This window comes from Macaca thibetana, chromosome 5 (assembly GCF_024542745.1).
Source record: "Macaca thibetana thibetana isolate TM-01 chromosome 5, ASM2454274v1, whole genome shotgun sequence".
Classification (NCBI taxonomy): Eukaryota; Metazoa; Chordata; class Mammalia; order Primates; family Cercopithecidae; genus Macaca; species Macaca thibetana.
In genome coordinates, this window is record NC_065582.1 from 79281240 (window position 1) to 79308594 (window position 27355).

General features: G+C 41.5%; 2 protein-coding genes across 4 annotated transcripts in view; both read left to right on the forward strand.

Moving 5' to 3' along the window:
- The window catches only part of CASP6 (caspase 6), a 252125-nt gene that overhangs the window by 206563 nt on the left and 18207 nt on the right, over positions 1-27355 (forward strand). For 2 of the 3 annotated variants that reach the window (XM_050791040.1, XM_050791041.1), the window contains exon 1: positions 23338-23422. The exons of the other annotated variant lie outside the window; for it this stretch is intronic. The gene's annotated coding sequence lies outside the window, so the exon portion shown is untranslated. Of the gene's footprint in view, positions 1-23337; positions 23423-27355 lie in introns of those variants that run through there. 3 annotated transcript variants of the gene reach the window in all.
- On the forward strand, positions 10128-24402 carry PLA2G12A (phospholipase A2 group XIIA). Its single transcript, XM_050791050.1, has 4 exons — positions 10128-10608; positions 16753-16829; positions 17804-17969; positions 20978-24402. The coding sequence occupies exons 1-4, from the start codon at positions 10401-10403 to the stop codon at positions 21094-21096; spliced, it is 570 nt and encodes a 189-aa protein (XP_050647007.1). The 5' UTR covers positions 10128-10400; the 3' UTR covers positions 21097-24402.

A 27355-nucleotide genomic window follows, 5' to 3' on the forward strand; every position in this document is an offset into this window, starting at 1 on the left:
AACACTACCATTGCCATGTGAATATCTAGTAACATTTCAAAAGAAAAGTGGTCAACCCAAACTCAACAGTTGCTCCTTCTTAACCTACAGAAAATAGCACCCCCACCCCACCCCAGGGCTATCGTAGGCGCCCAGTCTCCCTCTATCACACCACCTACTTTAATCTCAGCATAGCACTTGAATTCCCCCAGTGTATTCTGTTTTGATTGGGTTGTCTACCTCTTTTCAACACTGCCTCCTCCAACTACGACATAAGATACATAACAAGAGAGACCTCATTTGTCTTCCTTCTGGCTACATCCCTAGGACTTGCCTCACAGAGGCTGCTCAGTGAATAAACATTAGCTGCTCTTTTTTTTTTAATCACAGCTATCCTTATCCTGAAGACAGACATATATGTTTCATATAAATATTACCTTTATTATGTTATTTAGGGCCAGTCTTGGATAGAGCCCAGTTGGTCTAATAATATAAATACCCATTTTTATATATATTCCAAAATCAGTTACTGCCCAGATTTTCTTTTAAAAATTGTGGTAAAATATGCATAACATAAAATTAACCATTTTAACTATTTGTAGGTGTAAAGTTGAGTGACTTAAGTACATGCCCATTGTTGTACGATCATTATCACCATCTATCTGCAGAAAATTTTCTTCTCCCCAAATTGAAACTTCATATCTATTAAACTATAACTCTCCACTTCTCCCTCCCATGCTGCCCAGATTTTTCATCCATTAAATTCAGCAAAGTATTTGGTTATTTATTGCTGGGCAGTTCGCCTTTCAGTCTCTCATGCTGTTGCTGTCAGACAGGATTGGACCAGAGTTATCACAAAGGCTTATTCACTCATGTGTTTGGTACCTCGGCTGGGAGGACTTAGACAGCTGGGGCTTCTCAGATATGTCTCTCTATGCACTCTCGCCATGGGCTCTCAACATGGCAGGCCCAGGGGTGCTAGACTTCCTACATAGCAGCCGATGAGCCTCCCAAGAGAAACTGCAGAACCTACATGGCCTTCTCTAACCCAGCTTTGGAAGTCACTTAACACCACAAAGACCTGCCCAGGCTCAAAGGAAAGGAAATAACCCATCTCCTGATGGCAGCAGGGAGGAGGTGTATCAAAGAATTTATGGACATATTTGGAAACCACCTTGTCCTAACTTAGCAATCCTGGAGCAATGCAGCACCTTAGAATATGTCTGTGTATGAGATAAAAAGAGAAAACTGGCTGGGCGCGGTGGATCATACCTGAAATCCCAGCACTTTGGGAGACCAAAGTTGGTGGATCACTTGAGGTCAGAAATTTGAGACCAGCCTGGGCAACATAGCGAGACCCCATCTCTACCACACACAAAAAAAGCTGGGAGTGGTGGCGCACATCTGTAGCCCCTGCTACTTGGAAGGCTGAGGTGGGAGGATCATTTGAGCCCAGGAGGTTGAGGATGCAGTGAGCTGTGATTGCAGCACTGCACTCCAGCCTCAAGACCTTGTCTCAAAAAAAAAAAAAAAAAAAAAAAAAAAGAGAAAAGTACTCAAGTGCTACAAGGTGGGAAACCCAGCATATAGGGCATCCTCAGCCAATCTAGGAAGGGGGCCTCCAAAAGGGCCAAGCCAGTCTGCACTGTGATCTAGCATCTGGCAGCTTCACAGAAAAGTGGACCAGGGTCAAGGCTTGAAGGGTGAAGAGCCAGCCCTCCGAAGTGACTCTATGTGGCAGAGACCAGGAACAGCAGGAGTGAGATGACCTGACTCCAAGCTTCTCCTAGTTTAGAGGTCTGTCTCAGCGCTCCTAATTCCAGACAACAGAAGCCAATCTAACTGGTTTAATGAAAAAATTAATTCATTCAAAAGTATTATGCAGTTCATAGAATTTCCAAAAGAGCCAGAGAATTGGAGTCTACACATCTGGAAATAATGCTCACAGACCACACTGCAGGACTGCTCCATCAGAGACTACCATGGCCATTAGCATGGGTCCCCATCTCCACGTACAGCTTGTACTGCAGAGACTGGGCACTGGACATTCCTGCTTCTGTGAGCTAGCCTGAAGGTGGCCAGGGACAAAACTCATTGGATGTAGAGCTCTGCCTTCATCTTATATTTAACCCTGGCTTCAGAGCTGTCTTACAAGAGAAATCGGAAAATAAATTATGAAGCTGCACCTTGCCAGGTACAATGGTAAGGAAAACTCAAGGGAGATCTAGAAATCAGCCTGACTTATTAAAGAGGGGTTCTTCTGAGGTGAGCTTAGTCTGAATTATGGAAGAACTTTCCAGGCAGATACAAATGCAAAGGCCTTGCAGCGTGAGGAGCTAACCACACACAAGAATAGAGAGCAGTTCATTGTGACTGGAGCCCAGGGTGCAGCTAAGGAGCTGGAGAGGGGGAAAGGCCATACCAGGGAGAGCCTCATGCCAAAGAGTTGGGATCACTAAAGGATTCTAGGAAGTTCAAGCTGGAGACAACAAGGAAGATGTATTGGAAGTGGGTGAGAGAGGGTAGGGAAGATGGTTAAGACACTCTTGGAGTAATCGAATGAAAAATAATGAAGGTAGAAACCAAAGCAGGGATAAAAAGGATGGCACTGACTCTAGATATGTTGAGTGAAATAGATGGCATTTGGGGACAAATAGATTACAGTACTAGGGAGAGGGATTTGAGTCTAGGATAATTCCCAGGCTCTTAGATGGTGAGGTGATTGGCGTTGCCACTGAGTACAGAAAGGAAGGAAGTAGAGGAATGGAATCAGGTTTAGACAGTTAGGGATATTTTGAAGTTGTGATGTCTAAGGAAGCCCAATGAAGGTGTACAGTATGTGATAGGAAATACAAAGCTGAAAATCAACCAGAGGTTTGGAAGTAGCCGGGAACCCTAATTAGAAAAACTACATATGGACTCTGTCCTGATGGTTTAAAACCCTGCAGTCTCACCTAAGTGGGTTCCTTTCCATCCCTACTGTGTGCCAAACAATCTTACATTGTGCCGACAAAGATAACTTGAAAATATCTCTTTGATCAAATTTTCTTGATGGTAGACCCCCACCATATCCAAGCAGAGGGTCATTGTCTTCAACATATTATGGAACAAGCCCATGCTCATAGATCTGGTGCAGCCATCTCTTGTCCTTCACTTCATCCCAACTTGAAAGCTATTGATGCCATTGACTTTCTAGCCAAAGGGTGGAACCTAGTACTTATTTCTCTTTAACTTAAGTTCCCTTTTAGAGACTAACCTTCCAGCCTTGGTGAGGTTGGAAATTAAAGAAATAAAGAGGCCAGGCGCAGTGGCTCAGGCCTGTAATCCCAGCACTTCGGGAGGCCAAGGTGGGTGGATCACGTGGTCAGGAGATCTAGACCATCCTGGCTAACACGGTGAAACCCCGTCTCTACTAAAAATACAAAAAAAAATTAGCCGGGCATGGTGGCGGGCACCTGTAGTCCTAGCTACTGGGTAGGCTGAGGCAGGAGAATGGCATGAACTTGGGAGGTGGAGCTTGTAGCGAGCCAAGATTGTGCCACTGCACTCCAGCCTGGACGACAGAGCAAGACTCCGTCTCAAAAGAAAAAAAAAAAGAAGGAAAGAAAGAAAGGAAGGAAGGTAGGAAGGAAGGAAGGAAGGAAGGAAGGAAGGAAGGAAGGAAGGAAGGAAGGAAGGAAGGAAGGAAAAAGAAAGAAAAAATTAAAAAAGAGAAAGAGGCCGGGCGTGGTGGCTCAAGCCTGTAATCCCAGCACTTTGGGAGGCCGAGGCGGGTGGATCACGAGGTCAGGAGATCGAGACTATCCTGGCTAACATGGTGAAACCCCGTCTCTACTAAAAATACAAAAAACTAGCCGGGCGTGGTGGCGGGTGCCTGTAGTCTCAGCTACTTGGGAGGCTGAGGCGGGAGAATGGCGTGAACCCGGGAGGCGGAGCTTGCAGTGAGCCGAGATCACGCCACTGCACTCCAGCCTGGGCGACAGAGCGAGACTCCGTCTCAAAAAAATAAATAAATAAATAAAATAAAAAATAAAAAAAATAAAAAGAGAAAGAAATAAGCTTTCCTGTATTAGGCCGACTCATCCCAAAGGCAGTAGCAGGCAAGGCCCAGACCCAGGAGAAGTCTTGATAAACACTATCTAAGAAGCCAGGACATAAAGGAATGTGCTCTGGAGACTCTCCCAGCACTCCCTCAATGTAAGGAGAAGAAAAACAAATTTTCCTTTCTCTTACAGTATGAATTTATAGATTCCTGTTCTCTGTAATTGGCAACTTCAAGCATTCTGTCTTATCTAAGTTGTGGAGTGAAGGTCATAAACTGTCTGAGCAGGCCTGAGATACAGCCACCTGGACACCATAGTGAAGGTCATGGAATAAGCCGTGCTAGGCACTAAAGGAAAACCTAGATAGATAACTGACATCTGGGTTGCATAGCAACAGTCATGTGTAATCCTGAGTTATGAACCTATCACAATTTGATTAATTGTTCTGCTTCTGTATCTTTGCTTTCACACCACTGTAACTGTAAGCCTGCTTCAAGCTAGCCCACTCCCTTTTGAAGTGTGTATAAAAGTCAAGTGCTATCTTTGTTCTAGGCCCAGTTTTCCAGATGTAAGTCTGAGTACACTCAATAAAGATCCTCCTGCTTTACCCTGAAGTCTCTCTCATCCGCCTGATTCCCACAACATTGGCACTAGGCATAGATTAATCATTATGGATGGAATTGCTTCACCATGTGGCTTTTGTTTTCATCCTGGACAAAAATTAACCGTTATAGCTGGAACTGTTTTCACCATGTGGCTTTCATTTTCATCACAATGAACACTGCTGAGGCCATTAGTGAGACATTGGAAAATACTAAAAAATAGAAACTGCCATTGATCGTTAATATTTTATTGATTTTTTGTTGTTTAACACAAAGCATTGTTTAATATTGTAGTTTCCAAGCATTCTAAGTTAATATGGTACATTAAACCCCACAAATTTTGCATTCTCATCTCATCAATACTATCATGTTCCATGATGTTCATATATATAGAAGAAACCATTAGGTGTTTCTAGAAGTGATCTGACTGCCTATCCTGATTATTGTTCTGGGAAGTTCTACATAGAAAATATAGTGTAGGGTTGGGTGTGGTGGCTCATGACTGTAAGTCCAGAACTTTGGGAGGCCAAGGCAGGAGGATCACTTGAGCCCAAGCGTTCAAGACCAGCCTGGGCAACATAGGGAGACCCCATCTCTATAATAACAACAAAAATTAGTCAGTCACGGTGGTGTTCACCTGTATTCCTAGCTACTCAGGAGGCTGAAGCAGGAGGATTGCTTAAGCCCAAGAGTTCAAGGGTACAGTAAGCTATGATCATGCTACCCCAGCCTGGGTGAGAGAATGAGACTCTGTCTCTGAAAAAAAGAAAAGAAAAGAAAGCCTAGTCTTGGCCATCCAGAATTTCCCATTTCAAGGTATTTATTAATATATCATTCAACAAGAATCAGCACAAATATAGTATACTATATATTTTCATAATTTATTTTGGTATTCACTATAATTGCATTTCTTTTCTTTTTTTTTAGACAGACTCTGGCTCTGTCGCCCAGGCTGGAGTGCAGTGGCACGATCTTGGCTCATTGTAACCTCTGCCTCCTGGGTTCAAGCAATTCTCCTGCCTCAGCCTCCTGAGTAGCTGGGATTACAGGTGCCCGCCACCATGCCCAGGTAATTTTTTTGTATTTTTAGTAGAGACGGGGTTTCACCATATTGGCCAAGCTGGTCTTGAACTCCTGACCTTGTGATCCGCCCGCCTTGGCCTCCCAAAGTGCTAGGATTACAAACATGAGCCACTGCGTCTAGCCTGTAATTGCCATTTCTTTTCTTTTTGTTTTTTTTTTTTTTTTTTTGAGACAAAGTCTGGCTCTGTCGCCTACGCTAGAGTGCAGTGGCGCAATCTCGGCTCACTGTAAACTCCACCTCCCAGGTTCATGCCATTCTCCTGCCTCAGTCTCCCGAGCAGCTGGAACTGCGGGCGCCCGCCACCACACCCGGCTAATTTTTTTTATTTTAGTAGAGACGTGTTAGCCAGGATGGTCTCGATCTCCTGACCTTGTGATCCGCCCACCTTGGCCTCCTGAAGTGCTGGGATTACAGGCGTGAGCCACCGTGCCCGGCCTGTAAGTGCCATTTCTAATTCTTTTCTTCCTCTGACTACAGCTGTGTTTTCTCCCCAGTACTTCAACGAGACTCTTGTGAAGTTCACCAATAACCCTCAGTTACTAAATCTAGTAGTCAATATCTAGCCCCCACCTTCCTCATATCAGTAAAATGGGTGGTTCTGTCTTTCTTTGACACACCAGAATACAGCGCTTTTCCACTTCTACTGCACTTGGCTGCTCCTTCTGAGGCGCTTTTATTTGTTTTTTGTTCCTTGACCTCCTAAGATTTAGACCTAGCTCTGCTTCTTTGAGTACACTCACTTTTTAGGGATCTCATTTAGTCCCATGTTATTTATTTATTCATTTATTTGAGACAAGGTTTTACTCTGTTGCCAGACTGGAGTGCAATGTCACCATCTCAGCTCTCTGCAACCTCTGCATCCCGAACTCGAAGGATCCTCCTGCCTTAGCTTCCCAAGTAGCTGGGACTACAGCCAAGTACCACCGTGCCTGGCTAATTTTTTAAATTTTTTTATAGAGATAAGGTTTTGCCATGTTACCCAGGCTGCTCTTGAACTCCCGGACTCAAGTGATCTGCCAGCCTTGACTTCCCAAGGTGCTTTGACTATAGGCGTGAGTCACTGCACCAAGCTAAGTGCCATGACTTTAAAAGCCATTTCTATTCTGACAACTTCTAAATGTATTTCTAACCTTCACTTTGAACTGCAGACTCAGAATAAGCTTCTCGGACATGGTATGACTGAAATTAATTTTTAAAATTTTCCCCCAAAACCCACTCCTTCCACAATTCTCCCCATTTCAGTTAGTGAGAACTCTCTCTATCCTATGGCTTAGGCCAAAATTTCAATGCCATCCTTGATTCCTCTTTTTCTCTCATATTCAGTCCATCAGCAAATCCCTTCTGCTCCACCATCAAGTTACATCTAGAATATGACCACTTTTCACACCTCACTGCTCCTTTCCTGGACCAAAAAAGGTTATATGATATGGTGAATCAGAGCATGCATCCTGTGTAGTGGCACAAGGCCCCACACTCAAAAGGGCTCTGCACTTACTTTAACGCTCTGCTGTTATCACCTTGAAATTCTTTTTTTCTTTTTTTCTTTTGAGACGGAGTCTCGCTCTGTTGCCCAGGCTGGAGTGCAGTGGCGCCATCTTGGCTCACTGCAAGCTCTGCCTCTTGGGTTCATGCCATTCTTCTGCCTCAGCATCCCAAGTAGCTGGGACTACAGGTGCCTGCCACCACGCCCGGCTAATTTTTTGTATTTTTAGTAGAGACGGGGTTTCACCATGTTAGCCAGGATGGTCTCGATCTCCCGACCTCGTAATCTGCCCACTTGGCCTACCAAAGTGCTGGGATTACAGGCGTGAGCCACTGCGCCCGGCCATCACCTTGAAATTCTTAATTTTTGAGCAAGGGCTCTGTATGTTTATTTTGCACTGAGCCCTAAAAATTATATAGATAGTCTGTTGTCAATGCAGATCCCTGGTATTTAGCAGCATCAATTAAGAGGAAAAAAGTAAACCTTGTAATTACTGCAGCAGAACAACAAATATATAATGATTAAATGTGAAAAGAATGTGAAAATAAAACTTAGAGTCTTGTTTTCTATAAAAATAGTGCTGATTCTCATGGGGAAGACAATGGAAAAGATTTACTTGAGAGAGAAAGAGAACAGCTCCATCAGCCAGAAGAACTGGCATTTGAGAATTTAATCCCTAAGGAGAGATCAGACAAAGAAAACTACATCTAATTCCCCAGAGTATAGGCTGTAGTCAAGGTGTAAGAAATGAGATCACAAAGGAGTAAAAAAAATAGAGAAAGTGGGGGAAAGGAGAGGCTTTGGGTCATAACTGAGGGCTGGAACCAGGTTATTTTACTACATTCTATCTTTTCTTTTGAAAGTCTTATCCCTGGACTAGGGAGTTTCTTTGGAAGAAGAGTTGTAAGAACCAAACCTGGTTTCAGGATTCGAGTAGTGGTATCTCAGAGGTAATCTAGTCCAACTTTCATACTTTGGAGCTGAGAAACCAATGTTCCAGAAAGCTAAGACAATGATTCTAGGTTCCCTTTTTAAAATGTATTGAAATGTGTTATCTAAAAATTTAAAAATAAAAGTATCTATGGTATTTTGTGAAGACAGAGGCCTTGGTTTGGAGTAGATACTGTCACATGACTTCTCACCTCGACTCTTTTACTGTAAAAGAGGAGGATAATAATACCTTCCAGGGAACATTCTTCCCCCTTCTCCATTGTGGTAGGAATTAATCACTGCCCAAGACTCCTGGTTGAGGGCCTGAGTGAAGTGCAGGCGGTCTCCAGCCTGGAGCTACCCCGTTTGTAGGGCTACCCCGTTTGTAGGGAGGAATGCCTTTCTATGTTTCTAACTTACTCAAAGCCTGCATCCTTGTAAAGCAGTGTTCTCAATGTGAGCGATCATATTCACGAAGTGCCTGGCAGAAAGTAAGCACTCAATAAAGAGGGATGTAATTTTTATGAACTGTGCACTGAACATTTATTATAAGCTCATTAAGTTTGTAACAAACACGAAAGGCCAAACCTAGAACTTATTGGTAATTCTCATAGAAAGGACACACCTATGCCCAATTCTTAATTTCTCTTTCTTTCCTTCCTTCCTTCCTTCCTTCCTCTCTCTCTCTCTCTCTCTCTCTCTCTCTCTCTCTCTCTCTCTCTCTCTCTCTCTCTCTCTCTCTCTCTCACCCAGACTGGAGTGCAGTGGCGCAATCTCAGCTCACTGCCACAACCCCCTGCTGGGTTCAAGCGATTCTCCTGTCTCAGCCTCCCGAGTAGCTGGGATTACAGGTGGTGTCCGCCACCACGTCTGGCTAATTTTTCGTATTTTTAGTAGAGATGGGGTTTCACCATGTGAGCCAGGCTGGTCTCAAACTCTTGACCTCAAGGGATCCACCTGCCCCGGCCTCCCAAAATGCTGGGATTACAGGCGTGAGCCACCGCCCCTGGCCTGCCCAACACTTTCAACATTGCTCTGGATATTACTGTCAAATTCTTGGAAACTGCTGTGATACTAAGATAAACAGATATTTATAACCGATACAAAGTACTACTGCAAGAGTTATTTATGGGTCCTGCACAATGCTGGGGGCAGGGTGGTGGGTACAGAGAAACAAACGTCACTGTAACTATCAAGTTACAAAATCCCTTCAGTAGGAAAACAATGAACTTCCTTAAGATTTACTTTATTTATTTATTTTTTTAACTGTAGTTTAAAGTTTACACTACCGTTTCTTCCTTACCAGGGGAGAATTTTGTGACTTTTACTGTTGGACTATTTTCTTTTTACGGAAAGTCTAAACTAGCATCTAGCTCGTCCTGATTAGAGTCAGGCATCGCCAAGGCTTGGGTTGGCATCTCCCAGATCCCGCTCCCAACCGCGGCCACAGCAGATCTGGAGGACCGGGAGAGGACGCGAGGAGGAAAAGCCCTGCTCTGCGAGCTGAGAGCCGGACTCTGCCCACATTGCCAATGGAACCATGTCTTCAAGCCGGAAACTCAGCTGGACCTCTCGCAGCCCTCTCTGCGAAGGGGACACAGGGGTTATTTTCTCCCATGCTGTCCACACCCAGAAAAGCTTGTCTCTCGGGGCTACTGCGCTGAGCCCCGACTGGTCAGGTCAGAGATAACCCCACCCGGGTTAGCTCTGCACTCTCGCTTTACGGTTAACAGCCCGGCGAGCTTTTAAAAAATCCCGGCGCCCACTGCCACCTGGGACCAACGTAAGCAGGCTCCCCAGAAAAGGGGCCCAGGCCTGGGTATTTTTTAAGGTTCCCTCGTGAACCAGGACCAAGGCCCTTGTGAGGGCGCCGCGGAGACCACGTGGGCATAGAGGCCGCGCCCCCGTTTCCCGGCCGGCGCGCCCCACCCCGGTTCCCCGCCACCAACCCCGCCCCCGCCCCACCCCCTGCGCGTCCCGCCCCTCCCGTGCGCCGCTGACGCTCCGTGCTTCGGCGCAGGCGCACAGGGACGGTCGCTGGCCCAGGTGAGCGGGCGCGGTGGTCCAGGTGAGCGGGCGCGTCCCCGCGACGGCGCTGCCTCCCCGAGGCGGTTCACGTAAAGCCAACGAGGCCCTGCCGGCCAGCCGGGAAGGAGGCGTGGATATGGAGCTGGCGGCAAAGCACGGGGACCGCGCCGCCGCCTAGCGCGTCCCGGGGGCTCTGTGGGGACGCGCCCCCCGCCGCAGCTCGGGGACCCGTAGAGCCCCGCGCTGCGCGGATGGCCCTGCTCCCGCGCCCCGCGCTCACCCTCCTGTTCCTCCTCATGGCCGCTGTTGTCAGGTGCCAGGAGGAGGCCCAGACCACCGACTGGAGGGCCACCCTGAAGACCATCCGGAACGGCGTTCATAAGATAGACACGTACCTGAACGCCGCCTTGGACCTCCTGGGAGGCGAGGACGGTCTCTGCCAGTATAAATGCAGTGACGGTGAGGGGGCACCCGGGCCCAGCGAGGGCTCGTACTTTCGGGGGATTGGGGTGACGGAGGTCCTGGAGGTGTGAGTGACAGATGCAAGGCAGACCTTGACGGTGTCCTTCGGCTGTGGAAAAACTTAACCACTGCTAGAATCTTGCGGTTCTTGTGATTGAGCAAGCTGGGTACAAGTTCACACCACTATTGTTAGAATGTGAGAGGTCACCTGAGTGTACTGTCCGTTCCATTTGCGTTGCTTCTGAATTACCTTTTCCCCCCTCAATTGCACCAAGTTGCCCAAGAACTTACGTAGGAATCAGGGGAATGGAGTGGAACAGACTGATTTTAGCTCAGTTTTTGCTTCCGTAAATTGGATGAACATGCGAAGCAAACTGAGAATTTAAAAACCATGCCGTATTAACTTTCTCTATAATTGATATTAAATTTTTTTTTTCTGCAAACCCACAGACAATAACTTGCGACCTTTGTACAGACTTGGTGTACTCGAGTGTTGAGAAAGGGTTCCGATAACTCTCCTTTCCTTAGATATCAGTTATCCCTCTCCTCATTGTTGGTTAACGTTAATACAGTTATTTTCGTTTACTCTTTTAATATTTTTCGAACTTTCTCTTTGAACCTGAGAACTTGTTTGGTGGCAGTATGAGTACTGATCAAATCAGTATTTCAGACAGATGATTCTTTTGTAGCACATTTTTGAGTGCTTAAATATTTTAATAGGTCAGAAAAATATTGGACTTTCGTTTGGAAATTGAAAATGTTAAAATAGCACTTGGGAGATCGTGTTTCCAATAAGATTAGCTAAGGTTAGAGTCTCATTATGCTGGCAGCAGAAAATAATAGGGGATTCAGTGACTTCATTGTTGGAACCTGGTTGTAGAGGTGAACTTAAAAGGAACTGATATCATGTAAAGCTGTGATGCCACCTGCTGCCTGCAATTTTCAAGATAATTTCTAGTTTTATGTTAATAGAAGTAAAGGATGAACTGTATCTTGTGTACTTTAAAGCGCTGAACAGGTGCTGAGACATGTTTCATTGCTTCTTAAATTTGTGCCTAAATGTTGCCAGCTAAACGTATGCTTCATAAAGATGTTTTTGTTCTTGTAGAACTTGTGAGGAGGATTAAGTGCATAATTTAAGGATCAAATGGTTGCCTTTCCTGACGCAAATGTTACAGTTTTACTTAGTCATTCCTATTCATTATACAAATATTTGAGTCCCAACTGTGGGTCAGATGTTCTACTTTGAGATTCAGCAGTTAGTAAAACACAAAAATCTCTGTCTGTGGAGCTGTGAAGAGGTTTATAGTGTGTTAGGGCAAAGAAAACTATAGATAAATATATAGTTTCTCATGATACTCCTGTGAGAAAAACTGGATATGATTTGATGACTTCACCGCTGCTTAGAGAGAGGACTCATCTGTAGTGGACACCTGTCCTGATTAATATCTGCATCTTAATTTGTGAATATCTGGGAGCAACAGGCAACACTGGGTGAATAGCTCTAGATTTAAAAACTGCTGAGCAGTCGAGAATGGTGAACTGAAACAAACAAGATTGAATCTTACTATATACAATCTTATATTTAGGCTCAAAATTAAATTGCAAAGGTGCTAAGCCTCTAGCAGTAGGTATTAAAAAGTCCATTTTAGAAATAACTGATTTTTTTTTAAACTACTGTCGATGTTAGCAGTGAGGCACAGCTGAAACATACTATGTTAGGCTGTTTTAATACAAGTACTTTATCCACCACAAAAGGCTAAAAAGCCCATCTTACCCTACAATGTTCAGTCTGAGGTGCCGTATTTTAAAGAGATGTGACAAGCTAGAAGTGATCAGTCTTTGGAGGCTGATGAATGCTCACCAAACTCAAAAGAGGCTTTAGGGTAAACAGCAGGGTTTCTCAATGGATGATCTCCATTTATAATGAATATTCCAACCGCCATGGAAATTAGCCTTCCAAGTCTTCTGTTCATTAATTCATCACATACCTATTGCAAAAATTCATCACAAAGGTATTCCAGGTACTGTTCTAGGCATTGGGAATCCAAAACACAAAAATGTCTGCTTTCAAGGAGTTTGCATTTTAGGGTGGGGAGACATAATAAAATCAGTAGATTAGTGATACAGTATGTTAGAAGGTCATATGTGCTACAATAGTATGGTCAGGGAAGACTTGCTGAGAAGGTGAATGTCTTAGTCTGTTCAGGCTGCTATAACAACATGCCTTAAACTGGGTGGCTTATAAACAATGGAAATTTATCCCTCAGTTCTGGAGGCTGTGAAGTCCAAGATCAAGCAGTTGACAGATTCATTGTCTGGTAAGGGTCCACTTCCTTGTTCATAGATGGCACCTTCTAGCTGTGTCCTCACATGGTGATGGATGGGGCAGGGCAGCTCTTTAGGGCCACTTTTTTAGGGCACAAATTCCATTCATGAGAGATCTGTCCATATGACCTAATCACCTCCAGTAGTCCCACCTCCTAATGCCATCACATTGGTGATTATGTTTCAACATGAATTTTGGGGTGATGCAAACATTCAAACCATAGCAGTAAAAGAGAAACTAGTGTCAGGAAAAAGGGCATCCACATGCAGGAAGAGCAGGTTCAAAGACCCTGGTACAGGAGCAGACTTGCAGTGTCTGTGGAACAGCAAAGAGGAATAGGTTAAGGAAGAAAGGAAGAGAGAATAGGAAGAGGATGAGGTCAGAGAAATCATGGGAGGACCAGGTTATACACGGTTTCATAGGCTTTATAGACTTTGGCTTTCATTCTGAAAAAGATGAGAAGTCTTTGGAGAGGCTCTGAGCAGAAAAAGACATGATCTAACATATTTTAATAAGATCACTTGTGCTCAGTGTGGAGACTGGATTATGAGGGTTAGTGTGGGGCAGGGGAACCAAAGTAGGGCAACTAGTTAGGAGTTTATAGCAGTAATCCATTGTGGTTTGGAGTGGGATTGGTAGTAGTAGAGATGGTAAGAAGTGATTGGATTCTGAATATTTTGAGGGTAAAGTCAACAGGATATACCAACAGGATATATGTTGGATTGAATGTGGGGTATAAGAACGCAAGAACATAAGCAACAATGGCTGACATTATTGCTCTGAGCATCTGGAAGGATAGAGTTACCATTAACTGAAAACAGGGAACTGTGAATGGAACAAATTTGAGGTGAATGTCAGGAGGGACAGCTTAAGTTTGAGATGCCCACTGGACATCCAAGTAGTTAGTATGTCCTTCCTCTGTAGGCCCTTATAAGTAGGAAGCCAAGTCATAAACTGTTTTCTTAGGAATGAAGGACCGGGCCGGGCACTGTGGCTCAAGCCTGTAATCCCAGCACTTTGGGAGGCCTAGGTGGGTGTATCATGAGGTCAGGAGTTTGAGACCAGCCTGGCCAACATGGTGAAACCCCGTCTCTACTAAAAATACAAAAATTAGCCAGGCCTGGTGATGCACGCCTGTAGTCCCAGCTACTCGGGAAGCTGAGGCAGGAGAATCGCTTGAACCCGGGAGGCAGAGGTTGCGATGAGCCAAGATCGTACCACTGCACTCCAGCTTGCTGGGAGGCAAAGCGAGACTCTATCTCAAAAAAAAAAAAAAAAAAAAAATGAATGAAGGACTAAAAGTAGGAGTTGAAGAATCACGGTGACTTCTCTGTGATAGCTTGAGTCATCTACCCTCATCTTCCAAGGGAAGTTAAGGACCCATCCTTATGATAGACAGGGTTGGAAAAACAAGACCTAAGTGCTATCATTGGCCTTCCCTTTTCTAGACTCATCTTAACCATTCCTTTTTGTATAGATTGTTCCTTTAGAGCAGGCTATAGGTTTTTTTGTTGTTGGTGGTGGTGGTGGTGTTTTTTGAGACAGAGCTTTGCTCTTGTTGCCCAGGCTGGAGTGCAATGGCACGATCTTGGCTCACCGCAACCTCTACCTCCTGGGGTCAAGAGATTCTCCTGCCTCAGCCTCTCGAGTAGCTGGGATTACAGGCATGTGCCACCATGCCCAGCTAATTTTGTATTTTTAGTAGAGATGGAGTTTCGCCATGTTGGTCAGTCTGGTCTCAAACCCTCGACCTCAGGTGATCCACCTGCCTCGGCCTCCCAAAGTGCTGTGATTACAGGTTTGAGCCATCGCTCCCAGTCCAGGCTATAGCTTTATATCTTCGTGAGGTTATACTACTCTCTTGAGGCTGTATATAGTGACCTGAGTTGAGCATGGAACTTCTGAGCAAGTCACTGAAACCATTTATTTTTTTCTCTTTTTTTATTTTTTAAAAATTCATATATATATATATATATATATATATATATATTTTTTTTTTTTTTTTAAATAGAGACAGGCTCTCATGTTGCCCAGGCTGGTCTCAAAAACCTGGGCTCAGGCAGTTTTACCACCTCAACCTCCAAAAGTGCTGGGATTACAGGCGTGAGCCCAGCTGAAACCATTTTTCAATTATTACCTTGAGGGGTTACTTATTTTGATGGTTGATTACTGAAAGAGTTGCTTTTTTACCCTCAATTTACTTTTGGAGGGTAACCTTGTCTTTATTTAAGTCTCCTACCAATAAATGTTAAACGAAAATTGGTAGAATACTTTGTGTCACTCATATGTATCCAACTGTGGGGTCATATTTGGAAATTGCCATGTCTTAGGGTAAAATACCTGGGAATATCTCATTTTAGAAGGCAAGATAAATTGTAGCCCCAAATATTTGAAAGGATTATTGTGTAAAATAGGGAGTTGGCTTATTTTTCTGTTTCCCCAAGGGGCAGAGGATTGTTTATAGGTAGAACTTACAAGAAGGCAGAAGAATGTCTTAACAATTGATGTCATTTCACAGTAGAATAGGTTATTTCTTGATGTAGGAGGGTTGTGGGAAACATTCAAAGAGACAGTAGGTGACTGGTTGGTTGAAGTGATTTCTATACAAGCATACTTCATTTTAATGTGTTTTGCTTTAATGCACTTCACAATTATTTGTGGTTTGTTTGTTTTTTAACAAATCGAAGGTTAGCGGCGACCCTGCATTGAGCAAGTCTATTGGCACCATATTTCCCTCAGCATGTGCTCACTTAGTATCTGTGTCAGCATTTTTTAGCAATAAATTATTTTTAAATTAAGGTCTGTACATTGGTTTTTTTAGACAGTGTTATTGAGTGCTTAATAGACTACAGCATAGTGTAAACCAAACTTTTATATGCACTGGAAAACCAAAGAAATTTGTGTGACTCGCTTCATTGTTATATTGGCTTTACTGTGATGGTCTGGGACTGAACCTGCAGTATCTCTGAGGTAAGCTTGTATTAAATGAGGTGAGATGTTTCTGAAGTACCTTCCAAAGTTTAAGATTGCTATGATAATGTCATCTTTTTCCTTGTTGCTGAACACTTGATGCTACTGGGGAGCATTAGCCTTCCAAGTCTTCTGTTCTTTGGAAGTACTTCATTAGAACTGCAGTACTTCTGGAGTACCGTAGTTCACCAAGTATGCCTCTTAACTTTTTCCTTAGATGGCAAAGGAGTATATTTGTGGAATGGTTGACCAAGTGGGAGGGCAGCAGGCAGATTGTGTGGTCCTGTAATGTCTTGTAGTACTAAGGTTATTAAATGATCATCAGATGACCTTGTCTTCCTTAGCCTTAGGCTTTGCCCGAGTAAACTGGTTGGTTAATGGTTATTTAGGTTTGTATGCAATAAAGCATTTGTGGGAGATTGGGAAGATACTATCTTAGCTTTAAAAAACAAAGTGTTAGAATGTACAGGAAAACAGGTTGGGTTTATCTTTCATACATATGAACCCTATCTGGGAAGTGACCTCTGAAATCTCCAGAAGTCCAGGATAAGCTTTTGTATGTTTCGTATGGCATAGGCTTACAAATAATTACATTTTATGAATTGCTATATATGTGTATATGTATATATGTGTACATTTGTATATATTCCTCACCACAGGAGAAATAAAAAGTCTAATTAGCGTTCTTAATGCTCATCAGAATAAAGACATATGCACTTATGTTAGCATTCAAGTAAATATTAAATATTTCTAAGACTAATGTAGCGTATTGACCTTTTTGAGTATTTATTTTATTTTTATCATATTTGAAAATTAATTATGATACCATTTATATTTTATAGGATCTAAGCCTTTCCCACGTTATGGTTATAAACCCTCCCCACCGAATGGATGTGGCTCTCCACTGTTTGGTGTTCATGTAAATATTGTCTTTTATTTGATAAGTTTTATAACTGGTAAATCATGTAATACTTTTGGTGATATAAGACTATCAGCATGCTCTTAGATTCACAAATAATTTAGCTGGGTATAAGAGTGATCAGGTTTATTAGATTCTTTTTGGCAAAACTCCTAACCAAAGTAAATGAAGTAAAGTTGTTTTATTTTTGAATCTTATAGATGTTCATACTATTTAAGTGATATTTCCTAATATTATCACATACATAGTTGAAAAGTTTGGAGTACAGAAGTAATACTACTTAGAGGGAAAAAGTATAGATAAATCATATTTTCTACATTAAAACAAGACTAAGTGGGATAGCTGTGTGGTTGTTGTAGGAGAGACTGGATCTAAGCCAAGTATTATGGGGAAAAAATGTTTATGAGAATGATTCCTAGACACAAGGATTTTGTGTATAAAGTTATTTAAAATAATTGAAGTTATAGATTCAGAGTAATAGTATCTTTGGGGAATGGAGAAATATTTAAAGATCAAAAAACAATAAAATTTGAGTTGTAGGAAAGTTTTCTGTGATATTTCACATAAAGTAAATTTTATTTGGAAGGAGAGGCCACAAAACACTTTGAATATCCAAAAATCATACTTGCCTAGCCCCTGGAGAATCTTTAATGGACTTAGATTTATCTTTCTTTTTTTAAAACTTATGTTTTGTGTTTTGGACAAATGGAAGTTTTGTTACTGACAGGTAACTGTAGTGTTACCTGTGCAGTAGGAAGCAGTGAGGCATGGCTGAGAGAGTAACATGGGTGGGTGTGGGTAAGTGTAATGGGGAGATTTATAACACGGAAAATATTTGTAGGCAGAAATGGATTTTGGAACTATCTATACAGCAGTCATTATCATTTATGCCTATTTAATCTATTTGAATGTGGTACTTCAGCAGAGGAGTTTTGCATTTCATTGACAGTAATCCATCCAAATGCCTTTTGCAGCTTAACATTGGTATCCCTTCCCTGACAAAGTGTTGCAACCAACACGACAGGTGCTATGAGACCTGTGGCAAAAGCAAGAATGACTGTGATGAGGAATTCCAATATTGCCTCTCCAAGATCTGCCGAGATGTACAGAAAACACTAGGACTTACTCAGCATGTTCAGGGTAAGGATGTTCTGGTGGCTTGGGGATGAGTGTACTTTTTAAAGTTTTATCAAATGCTTTATGTTTTAGTATAGGGTTTATCAATAGAAATCTTTCACATATATTATCTATTGTGACACAGACTTCAATTTTCTGAGGTGAGGAGCTGATGATTTTGTAATCTAAAATGATCTATAGTCACAGAAGCAAAAAGCATTAGGAAACCTTGGGAGAGTAGGGGTGTCTAAGGCCAAGAGAGAGAAGAATTCATCTACCTTGTACCCTAAAATATATCTCCAGTCATCATGTAACAACCTAAAGTAGCTAATGTTTGAAACTCTGATTTCAGTTGTCTTAGTCCGTCTGGACTGCTACCATAGACTGGGTGGCTTACAGACAACAGAAAGTTATTTCCTACAGTTCTGGAGGCTGGGAAGTCCAAGATCAAGGCACTAGCAGATTTGGTGTCTGATGAGGACTCATTTTCTAGTTCGCAGCAGATGCCTTCTAACTGTGTCTTCACTTAGTGGAGAGGACTAGATAGCTCTCTGGGGCCTCTTTTATAAGAGCACTAATCACATTCACCATCTTTTTGAACTTAAACACCTCCAAAGGCCTCACCTTCTGATTTCATCACTTTGGAGGTTAGGATTTCAACATGAACTCTGAAGAGACACAAACATTCAGACCATACCATCAGTGAATTTAAGAGTATTGCACACTGGATTTGGAGTAGGAATTTCTAGAAGACTTGTCTTTACCTGTTTCTGTTGGGAAGGTCCCCAGATGACCCCCAGGTTCAGTGATTTACTAGGAGGACTCATGGGACTCAGCATATAGTTGTACTCACTGCCATGAGGTATTATGGTGAAGAGATACAAAACCAAACTAGCAAAGGGAAAGGGCCCTTTGGTGTCATTTTTAAAAGGAGAATGATGATGCTCACCTCACAGAGTTGTCATAAGGATGAAACGAAGTATTTGTGGAAATACAAATAAATCACCATTCAAATACTAATAGTTATAATATTTCTCTACTATCAAGCCAAAGAACATATCATACACTGAAATCAGAAGAGGCAAGGCAGGAAAGGAAAATAACATTTTAAGCACTTACCATAAGATACTGTGCTAGATATTTTATTCATGTTTTCATTTGATGCCAACAGAAACCTAAAGAGGTAGGTGGTGTTATCTCCATTTTTCAAGGAAGGAAACGAAGGTTTAGAAAACAGTAACTTGCCCCAAGTGAGCATTTAGCCTGACTTTAAAATCTGTGTTCTGTCTATTACACAGTATTCTCCAAATAGTCTCATATTATAGCCCTGATTCTAATATCCTAATAATTCATGTCAAGGAAGAAATCTCTGCTGCAGGTAATCTTGAATTCACAGCCTCTGTCTCCCTTTGCAGCTTTTGGCTAAAGTAAACTAGCTGTAAACCTGAAGCATAGATGGATTTATTTCCTGTTTTCTGATTTAAGAAGAATGTGAAACCAATAATCGTGTGACCTCCTATTTAATAGTCATAGCCTCTCCACTTCTGTGGTTGGTTGTTTCTTAATGGCACCGTCTTTTGGAGAACTTTGAAAATGCTAAGATTTTGTAATGACAAGTTTCTTCCTTAACATGAATATTTTGAAACTAAAAGTATTTGTATAACTAAAAGTCACTCTGTGCTATATCTCTTTTAGTGTAACATGTTAAGATAATCTCACCTGGATGTTTCAGGTTTCTTAGAATAAGAAAAGTAAATAAATCACCTTTTCACAGTCTTAAAAAAATTTAAAAACCTGACTGGTCCGGGTGCGGTGACTCACGCTTGTAATCCCAGCACTTTGGGAGGCCTTGGCTGGTGGATCACTTGAGCCCAGGAGTTTGAGAGCAGCCTGGCCAACATGGTGAAACCCCACCTTTAACAAAAAATACAAAAATTAGCCAGGTGCCTGTAGTCCTAGTTACTCAGGAGGCTGAGGTGGAAGAATCACTTTAACCCAGGAGGCAGAGGTTGCAGTGAACCAAGATTATGCCACTGCACTCCAGCCTGGGCGACAGAGTGAGGTGAGACCTTGTCTCAAAATAAATAAACAAACAAACAAACAAACAAACCTGACTGGGGAAAAGTACTTTTGATTTCTATGCTCCCATATCCCCAAGTCAAATTAGGACATTGGTCAAAGAGATTGGATTCCGTTTACTTTAAGCCTCTTAACTGATGTATGATCAGTCCTCAGAAGCCATTGGCCATAATGAAATGTTTTGAGGTTTCAATTTTTACACTTTGTTTCTTCCGCACCTAAAACATTTTTTCTTAAAATGCAAATTTAAGAGTATTATCAGGTATCTCTTAGTGATTATGTTTTTCAAATAAAAAGAAAGTTAACACTGATTAATCAGTGCTATTTTAAAAGACTCTTATTTGTCTAGTTTAAACAATTGGGCCAAGCATGGTGACCCACGCCTATAATGCCAGCACTTTGGGAAGACAAGTTAGGAGGATTGCTTGAGACCAGTCTGGGCAACATAGTGAGACCTCATCGCCACTTAAAAAAAAAAAAAAAAAAAAAAAAAAAATTAGCTGGGTGTGGTGGTATCTGTTTAAAATTAAAAATTAAATTTAAAAAATTTAAATTAAAAATTAGCTGGCCATGGTAATGCCAGCTATGCAGGAGGCTGAGGTGGAAGGATCCCTTTAGCCCAGGATGTGGAGACTGCAGTAAGCTATGACTGCACCATGACACTCCAGTCTGGGTGTCAGAGTGAGACTCTCTCAAAAAAAAAAAATTGGGTTGAACAGTTGAATGCATACAAAAAGTAAGATGCATGATAAAGAGACTAAAACTGGAAGTCTGTAGATATCTACATGTGTGTATGTAAATATGCTACAGCTTGTGAGGGTTTGGTGACTTTCATCTAGAATACATTTCAGTGCTCACGAGGGATATGCTTGTTGCTGTGCCGTAATGTGTAACATAGGTGAAAAGAGAGCAATGCAGTTGCCCAACAGTAATCCCATTTTCTTATTTTGCAGCATGTGAAACAACAGTGGAACTCTTGTTTGACAGTGTTATACATTTGGGTTGTAAACCATATCTGGACAGCCAACGAGCTGCATGCAGGTGTCATTATGAAGAAAAAACCGATCTTTAAAGGAGATGCTGACAGCTGGTGACAGATGAAGATGGAAGAACATAACCTTTGACAAATAATTAATGTTTTTACAACATAAAACTGTCTTATTTTTGTGAAAGGATTATTTTGAGACCTTACAATAATTTATATCTTGATGTTAAAACCTCAAAGAAAAAAAAGTGAGGGAGATAGGGGAGGGCACACTTGTCTTCTCAGGTATCTTCTCCGGCATTGCTTCCTAACTTATTATGCCAAACGTCTTGACCAATATCAAAAACAAGTGCTTGTTAAGCGGAGAATATTTGAAAAGAAGAATATAAACTCAATTTTCACAACCGTATTTACCAAAAAGATCAAATATAAAATTCATAAGGTCTATGCAACATTATCTTATTTGGAAATATGGGGAAATTATTACTTAAATACACATTTATGCCTAGAAGGAACGGACTTTTCTTTTTCTATTTTAATTACACATAATATGTCATTAAAGTACAACATAATATGTTGTTTCTCTGTAGCCCGTTGAGCATATGAGTAAGTCCCATTTCTATTAGGACTACTTACAAGGACAAGGTTTCCATTTTTCCAGTTGTAAAATTGGAACCATCAGCTGATAACCTCATAGGGAGCAAATCCAGGATAGCTGAGTATTATGTAATATGCCTAGAAGGTGATGTGAATGTGATTCAGAAGCATAGCCACTCCTATTTTATGAGCTACTCACATGACAAATGTTATCTTTTGCTATAACCTTTGTTAAGTTGGAGAAAAGATGGATTTAATGAGATAAATGAAAAGATACTTAACATAATACATCAAGGCACTATTTGCTGTTATGCCTTGTTATTTATTTCCCAGCACTTGTTTCTTATTATAGATTTTTTAAAGACTATAACCTTTTACTAACTGTGGTCTTACTAAAATTTGTGCTTGATACTGCTTTTCAGTATCAAAGCATCCCTTTAACTAGAGCCAAAGGGATGGAAAAGGCAAGATATAAATAACTGCCTCTTGTAGATCTCTTATTTACATTGAAAATTATTACCATATGTTTAGAGCAAATCTCAGAAAATTTCAACAGCTTCTGAAGATGTCTATGAATGTGGAAAACTTTTCAATCTCTTGGAATGCTCAGTTATGTTCCTAGACTGGTCTTTTCTGACTACTGGTTGTTAACCTTTCCGTAGCCCAGGACCTCAAGCCATATATATCCTTTGGGTATAACCCATGGCCAAAGTTATTAAGATGAAATGACTTTCAAAGTCAGAGAAGGACAGCATAGGGAGAGGCGGTTCTTTGTAAGTCATTACAGGTAGAACAGGGCAGAAGGAAAAATATGTTCTGGAGAAAGGGCCATGTTCCTAACTTTGGAGATGTGTCATTGCCAGGAACCTAGTATCTTCCAACTTGAATTGGTGGCAGCTGTTCCACTGAGACAAGGCACATGTATGCCTTGTGGCTAAGTGAGCAAACTGGGCTTCCTCTTAAATGTTTGGAATCCTCAATTGATTCTTTATTTCAAAACTTTATAAAAGATACAGTTTTGTAAGCCATTATTAATAATTAATGCTTATCGGCCAGGCATGGTGGTTCATGCCTGTAATCCCAGCACTTTGGAAGGCTGAGGCGGGTGGATCACTTGAGGTCAGGAGTTTGAGACCAGCTGGCCAACATGGCGAAACACCATCTCTACTAAAAATAGAAAAAATTTGCCATGCATAGTGGCGCATGCCTGTAGTCTTAGCTACTCAGGAGACTGAGGCAGGAGAATCACTTGAACCCAGGAGGTGGAGGTTGCAGTGAGCCAAGATCGTGCGACTGCACTCCAGCCTGGGCAACAGAGCAAGACTCTATCTTTAAAAAAACAAAAAAAAAAAACTTAATGGTTTATCAATATTTATTATTGAAATACTTGTCCAGGTAACTTTACACTTATAATTAATTCATGGATTTTGTTAGCAGCATTGGCTTTCTCAAAAGGACAAACTCAGAATATCTTTATAAAATATAATTCATGATCACAAATTACACAAAAATCAGTAGAAACAGTTTTTATGTTCAGATTTTTAAAAAAACTTGGAATACTTTTAGATTTACAGAGAAGTTGCAAAGATACATGGAGCGCTTCTGTGACCACTCACCCAGTTCCCCTAGTGTTAACCTTTTATTTAACCGTGAATCATTTGTCAGAAGCTAAGTAACCAATATTGGTAATTACTATTAACAGAACTTGACTTTATTTTTCAGATTGTACTAGTTTTTTAATTAATGTCATTTTTCTTTTCCAGGATCCAGTCTAGGATACCACACTGAATTAGTCGTCATGCCTAATTAGTCTCTGGTCTGTAATAGTTCCACTGTCTTTCTTTTTCATAAACTTGACAGTTTTGAGGAGTACTGATCAGGTGTTTTGTAGAATGTGCCTCAGTTTGAGTTTGTCTGATATTTTCTTCATGATTAGAGTGGGGTTATGGATTTTTTGGAAGAATACCAGAGGTAAAGGTCCTTCTCACTGCATCATGTCAGGAGTTACATGCTATCAGCTTGATGGTTTATTAACTTTGGACACTTGGTTAAGGTAGTGTGTGTTGCTTTTTGCTGCTGAAAATTACTGTTTATTTTCCCTTTCCATACTTCTATTCTTTGGAAAACAGTCACTAAGTCCAGTCATGGGAGGTGGTGGGTGGGGAAGATTACATTCAACCTCCTGAAAGTGGAAATATCCATATGTAGTATTTGGAATTTTTGCATATGGGAAATTTGTCTCTCCCTCCCACTCTAATTTGTTTATATCAGTATGGACTCATGTATATTTTGTATTTTGGGTAACACAGTATTTGTTGCTTAAATTGTCCAGCTTGGCTATTAGGAGTTCTGCCAGGTTGGCTGCTATGTCCCTTTGATGTGCCCATCCTTTTGATTTTTGAGCACTTCCTTGCTTTCTGGCACTACAAGATGCTCCAGGTTCATCTTGTATATTCCCTGCCCCAATGCTAGAATCCCTAGAATCAACCCCTCCTCCAAAGAGCCCTGGTTCCTTTTGTTGGAGAATCATACTTAGAAACCAAGAACTGGGCATTAGATGTGCTTGTTGCTACTGGGATGTCATTGTTTGCAGCAGAATTGAGAAATACGTAGGTATATTAACCCATACATATGTACACATCTGTAATTATTATTGTAGGTGTGTACACAGCTCAACATGAGTTTGTACTGCTGTCTTCAACTCAAAATTTGTCGCAACATTTTATGGTATATATTTAGATTTTGAAGTTGATATTTTCCCAATTGACAGAATAAACTCATTAAAAGAGCAAAAAACCGAGAACTAACTTTCAGCAGCTCTTTGCAAGAAATGTAATATTGATACTTTAAAATAATACTGCCTTCAAATGATGCCTGTCTCTTTAAAATCTTTTGGCATAGTTCTTCCAGGGACAGATATGGCCGTATTTATTTCATAGATGGAAAAACTGAGCACAGAGCTGTAATGAAGGCAGAATTGAGATATGAGGGCAAAAGCTAATTAAATACATCTTCACAGGTAGCCTTTCTTTCAGTGAACCTGTAGACTAGTCCAGTAATACTCATTAAAATTAGTTGTTAGAGGCTGGGCATGGTAGCTCAGGCCTGTAATCCTAGCACTGTGAGAGGCCAAGGCAGGCAGATCACTCGAAGTCAGAAGTTCGAGACCAGCCTGGCCAACATGGCAAAACCCTGTCTCTACTAAAAATACAAAAATTAGCTGGGCATGGTGGGACACGCTTGTAATTCCAGCTACTCAGGAAGTGAAGGCACAATAATTGGTTGAACCTGGGAAGCAGAGGTTGCAGTGAGCTGAGGTTGCACCGCTGCACTCCAGCATAGGCGTCAGAACAAGACTCTGTCTTGGAAAGAAGAAACAAATTGTTAGCCTAAAACCCACTCTCTCTAAATTTAAAAGAGTGATTATTTCTTTCAGTATTTATAGAAGTATGAGATTATCAGAAGGTGTGATGCACAATGCTCATTATTTTATCATAGTACAAGACAGGTATAACATCTAACAGTAAAGAAGATGGAATCTTTCTATAAAAATTCTGTTATTAATAGTTGACTGACTTCAGTAACTTTGAGGAGTAGAATGAAACTTATTAGGCAAGATCTTTTCACATACACTATGTTGCATTGTTCAACATTCATAGAAATTACTTGCAATATATTGATTTAAGCCTTATGTGGTGACTGGTGCTATATTTGAAGTAGCATTTTTAGTTTGCTGTTTTTCCTCACTGCTTAATCCTACAAAAACCAACGATCTGCCTAAAAAATAAAAGAATTGTAGTCAATGGCTAAATATTGAGCCACATGCAAGGCAACTGGGGTAGGTAATGAGGAAACCAAAAAATGCCACTCCTGTTTCCAACGAGTACAAGAAGATGGTAATAACCAATATTCATTGAACTCTTCACATGGCGGGCAGTATTCTGAGTCCTTCACAGTCACTTAACCCAATCATCACAACCACCATACAAGGAAAATATGGATATTCCATGTCTTTGTTGCAGAATAAGTTACTAAGACAGTGATTTCTGAAATATTTTATGCATAGAGTGAAATGAACAGTAAATGGTTTGAGTAAAAACCCTTCTTTGATTTCATACTCTATTCAATGACATCAAGATGTGAACCACAGGCAGATGTGGAAGTTATCAAATTAGATTTTTTCTCTCCCAAATAATGGTATGAGATGAGTTCCTTATACCTATTAAGTATTCCTTATACTTATTTTAATATATTAGAAATGGTGCCTTAACACAGTTTAATTTTTTCCCACTCTAAGATTGCTTGCTTTTAAAATTACAAGGTCCAGAGGAATTACAAAAGATAAAGCCACCATTTCATCAAATCTGAAAGCACTGTCAAAGTAAATTTTGTACAATAGCCAACCACCCAAGGAGGAGCTAAATTAAATCCAACATTGAGCAACCCATGGTACCTTGTTAGCACACTGGGTGGTATTTTATGGGTAGGACAACATGCTTTCCCCAAGAAACACCATAGAGACCCTCGTTGTTCTGTGAATTTCTGCATGATCCTGTCCCTGAATTAGCTCTACCTGTGAAAGCCAGATTTGAAAAATCCAGGAGTAACCGGGTGCAGTGGCTTACGCCCATAATCCCAGCATTCTGGGAGGCCACGGTGGGCGGATACCAGGTCAGGAGTTTGATAGCAGCCTGACCAACATGGAGAAACCCCGTCTCTACTAAAAATACAAAATTAGCCAGGCATGGTGGTGCATGCCTGTAATCCTAGCTACTTGGGAGGCTGAGGCAGGAGAATTGCTTGAACCTGGGAGGCAGAGGTTGCGGTGAGCCGAGATCATGCCATTGTACTCCAGCCTGGGCAACAAGAGCTAAAACTGTCTCACAAAAAAAAAAATCCAGGAGTTACCTGTAGTTTACTTTGGCCCAAGTCTCCTATACAAACAAAGAGCATTTAAAATAAGTTACTGCAAGTCCTACAAAGTAACTCGCACTGGGGAAAGGACTACACATGAAACAGGAACATATATGCCACCAACTATGGGATACCTCAGAGAGATTCCGAGTTTGGTTCCAGAACGCCAATAAAGAGTCACACAAATTTTCTGGTTTCCCAGTGCATATAAAAGTTGTTTATACTAAAATGTAGTCTATTAAGTTTGCAATAACACGTCTAAAAAAATAATGTATATACCTTAATTTTAAAATATTGCTAAAAGATGCTAGGGATCACCTGAGCCTACAGTGAGCTATAATCTTTGTTGATGTGGGTCTTTTTGAGGGCTGCTGACTGATTAGGGTGGTATTTGCCGAAGGCTGGGGTGACTGACAGTTTCTTAATAAGGAAGTTTGCTTCATTCTTTTTTCTTTTTCTTTTTCTTTTTCTTTTTTTTTTTTTGAGATGGAGTCTCGCTCTGTCATCCAGGCTAGAGTGCAGTGGCATGATCTTGGCTCACTGCACCCTCTGCCTCCTGGTTCAAGTGTTTCTCATGCCTCAGCCTCCTGAGTACCTGGGATTACAGTTGCCTGCCACCGTGCCCAGCTAATTTTTGTATTTTTAGTAGAGACAGGGTTTCACCATGTTGGCCAGTCTGGGCTCGAACTCCTGGCTTCAAGTGATCTGCCTGCCTTGGCCTCCGAAAGTCCTGGGATTACAGGCGTGAGCCACTGCACCTGGCCATCCATTGATTGTTCCATTCACTAAAGATTTCCCTGTAGCATGTGATGCTGTTTGATAGCATTTGACCCTT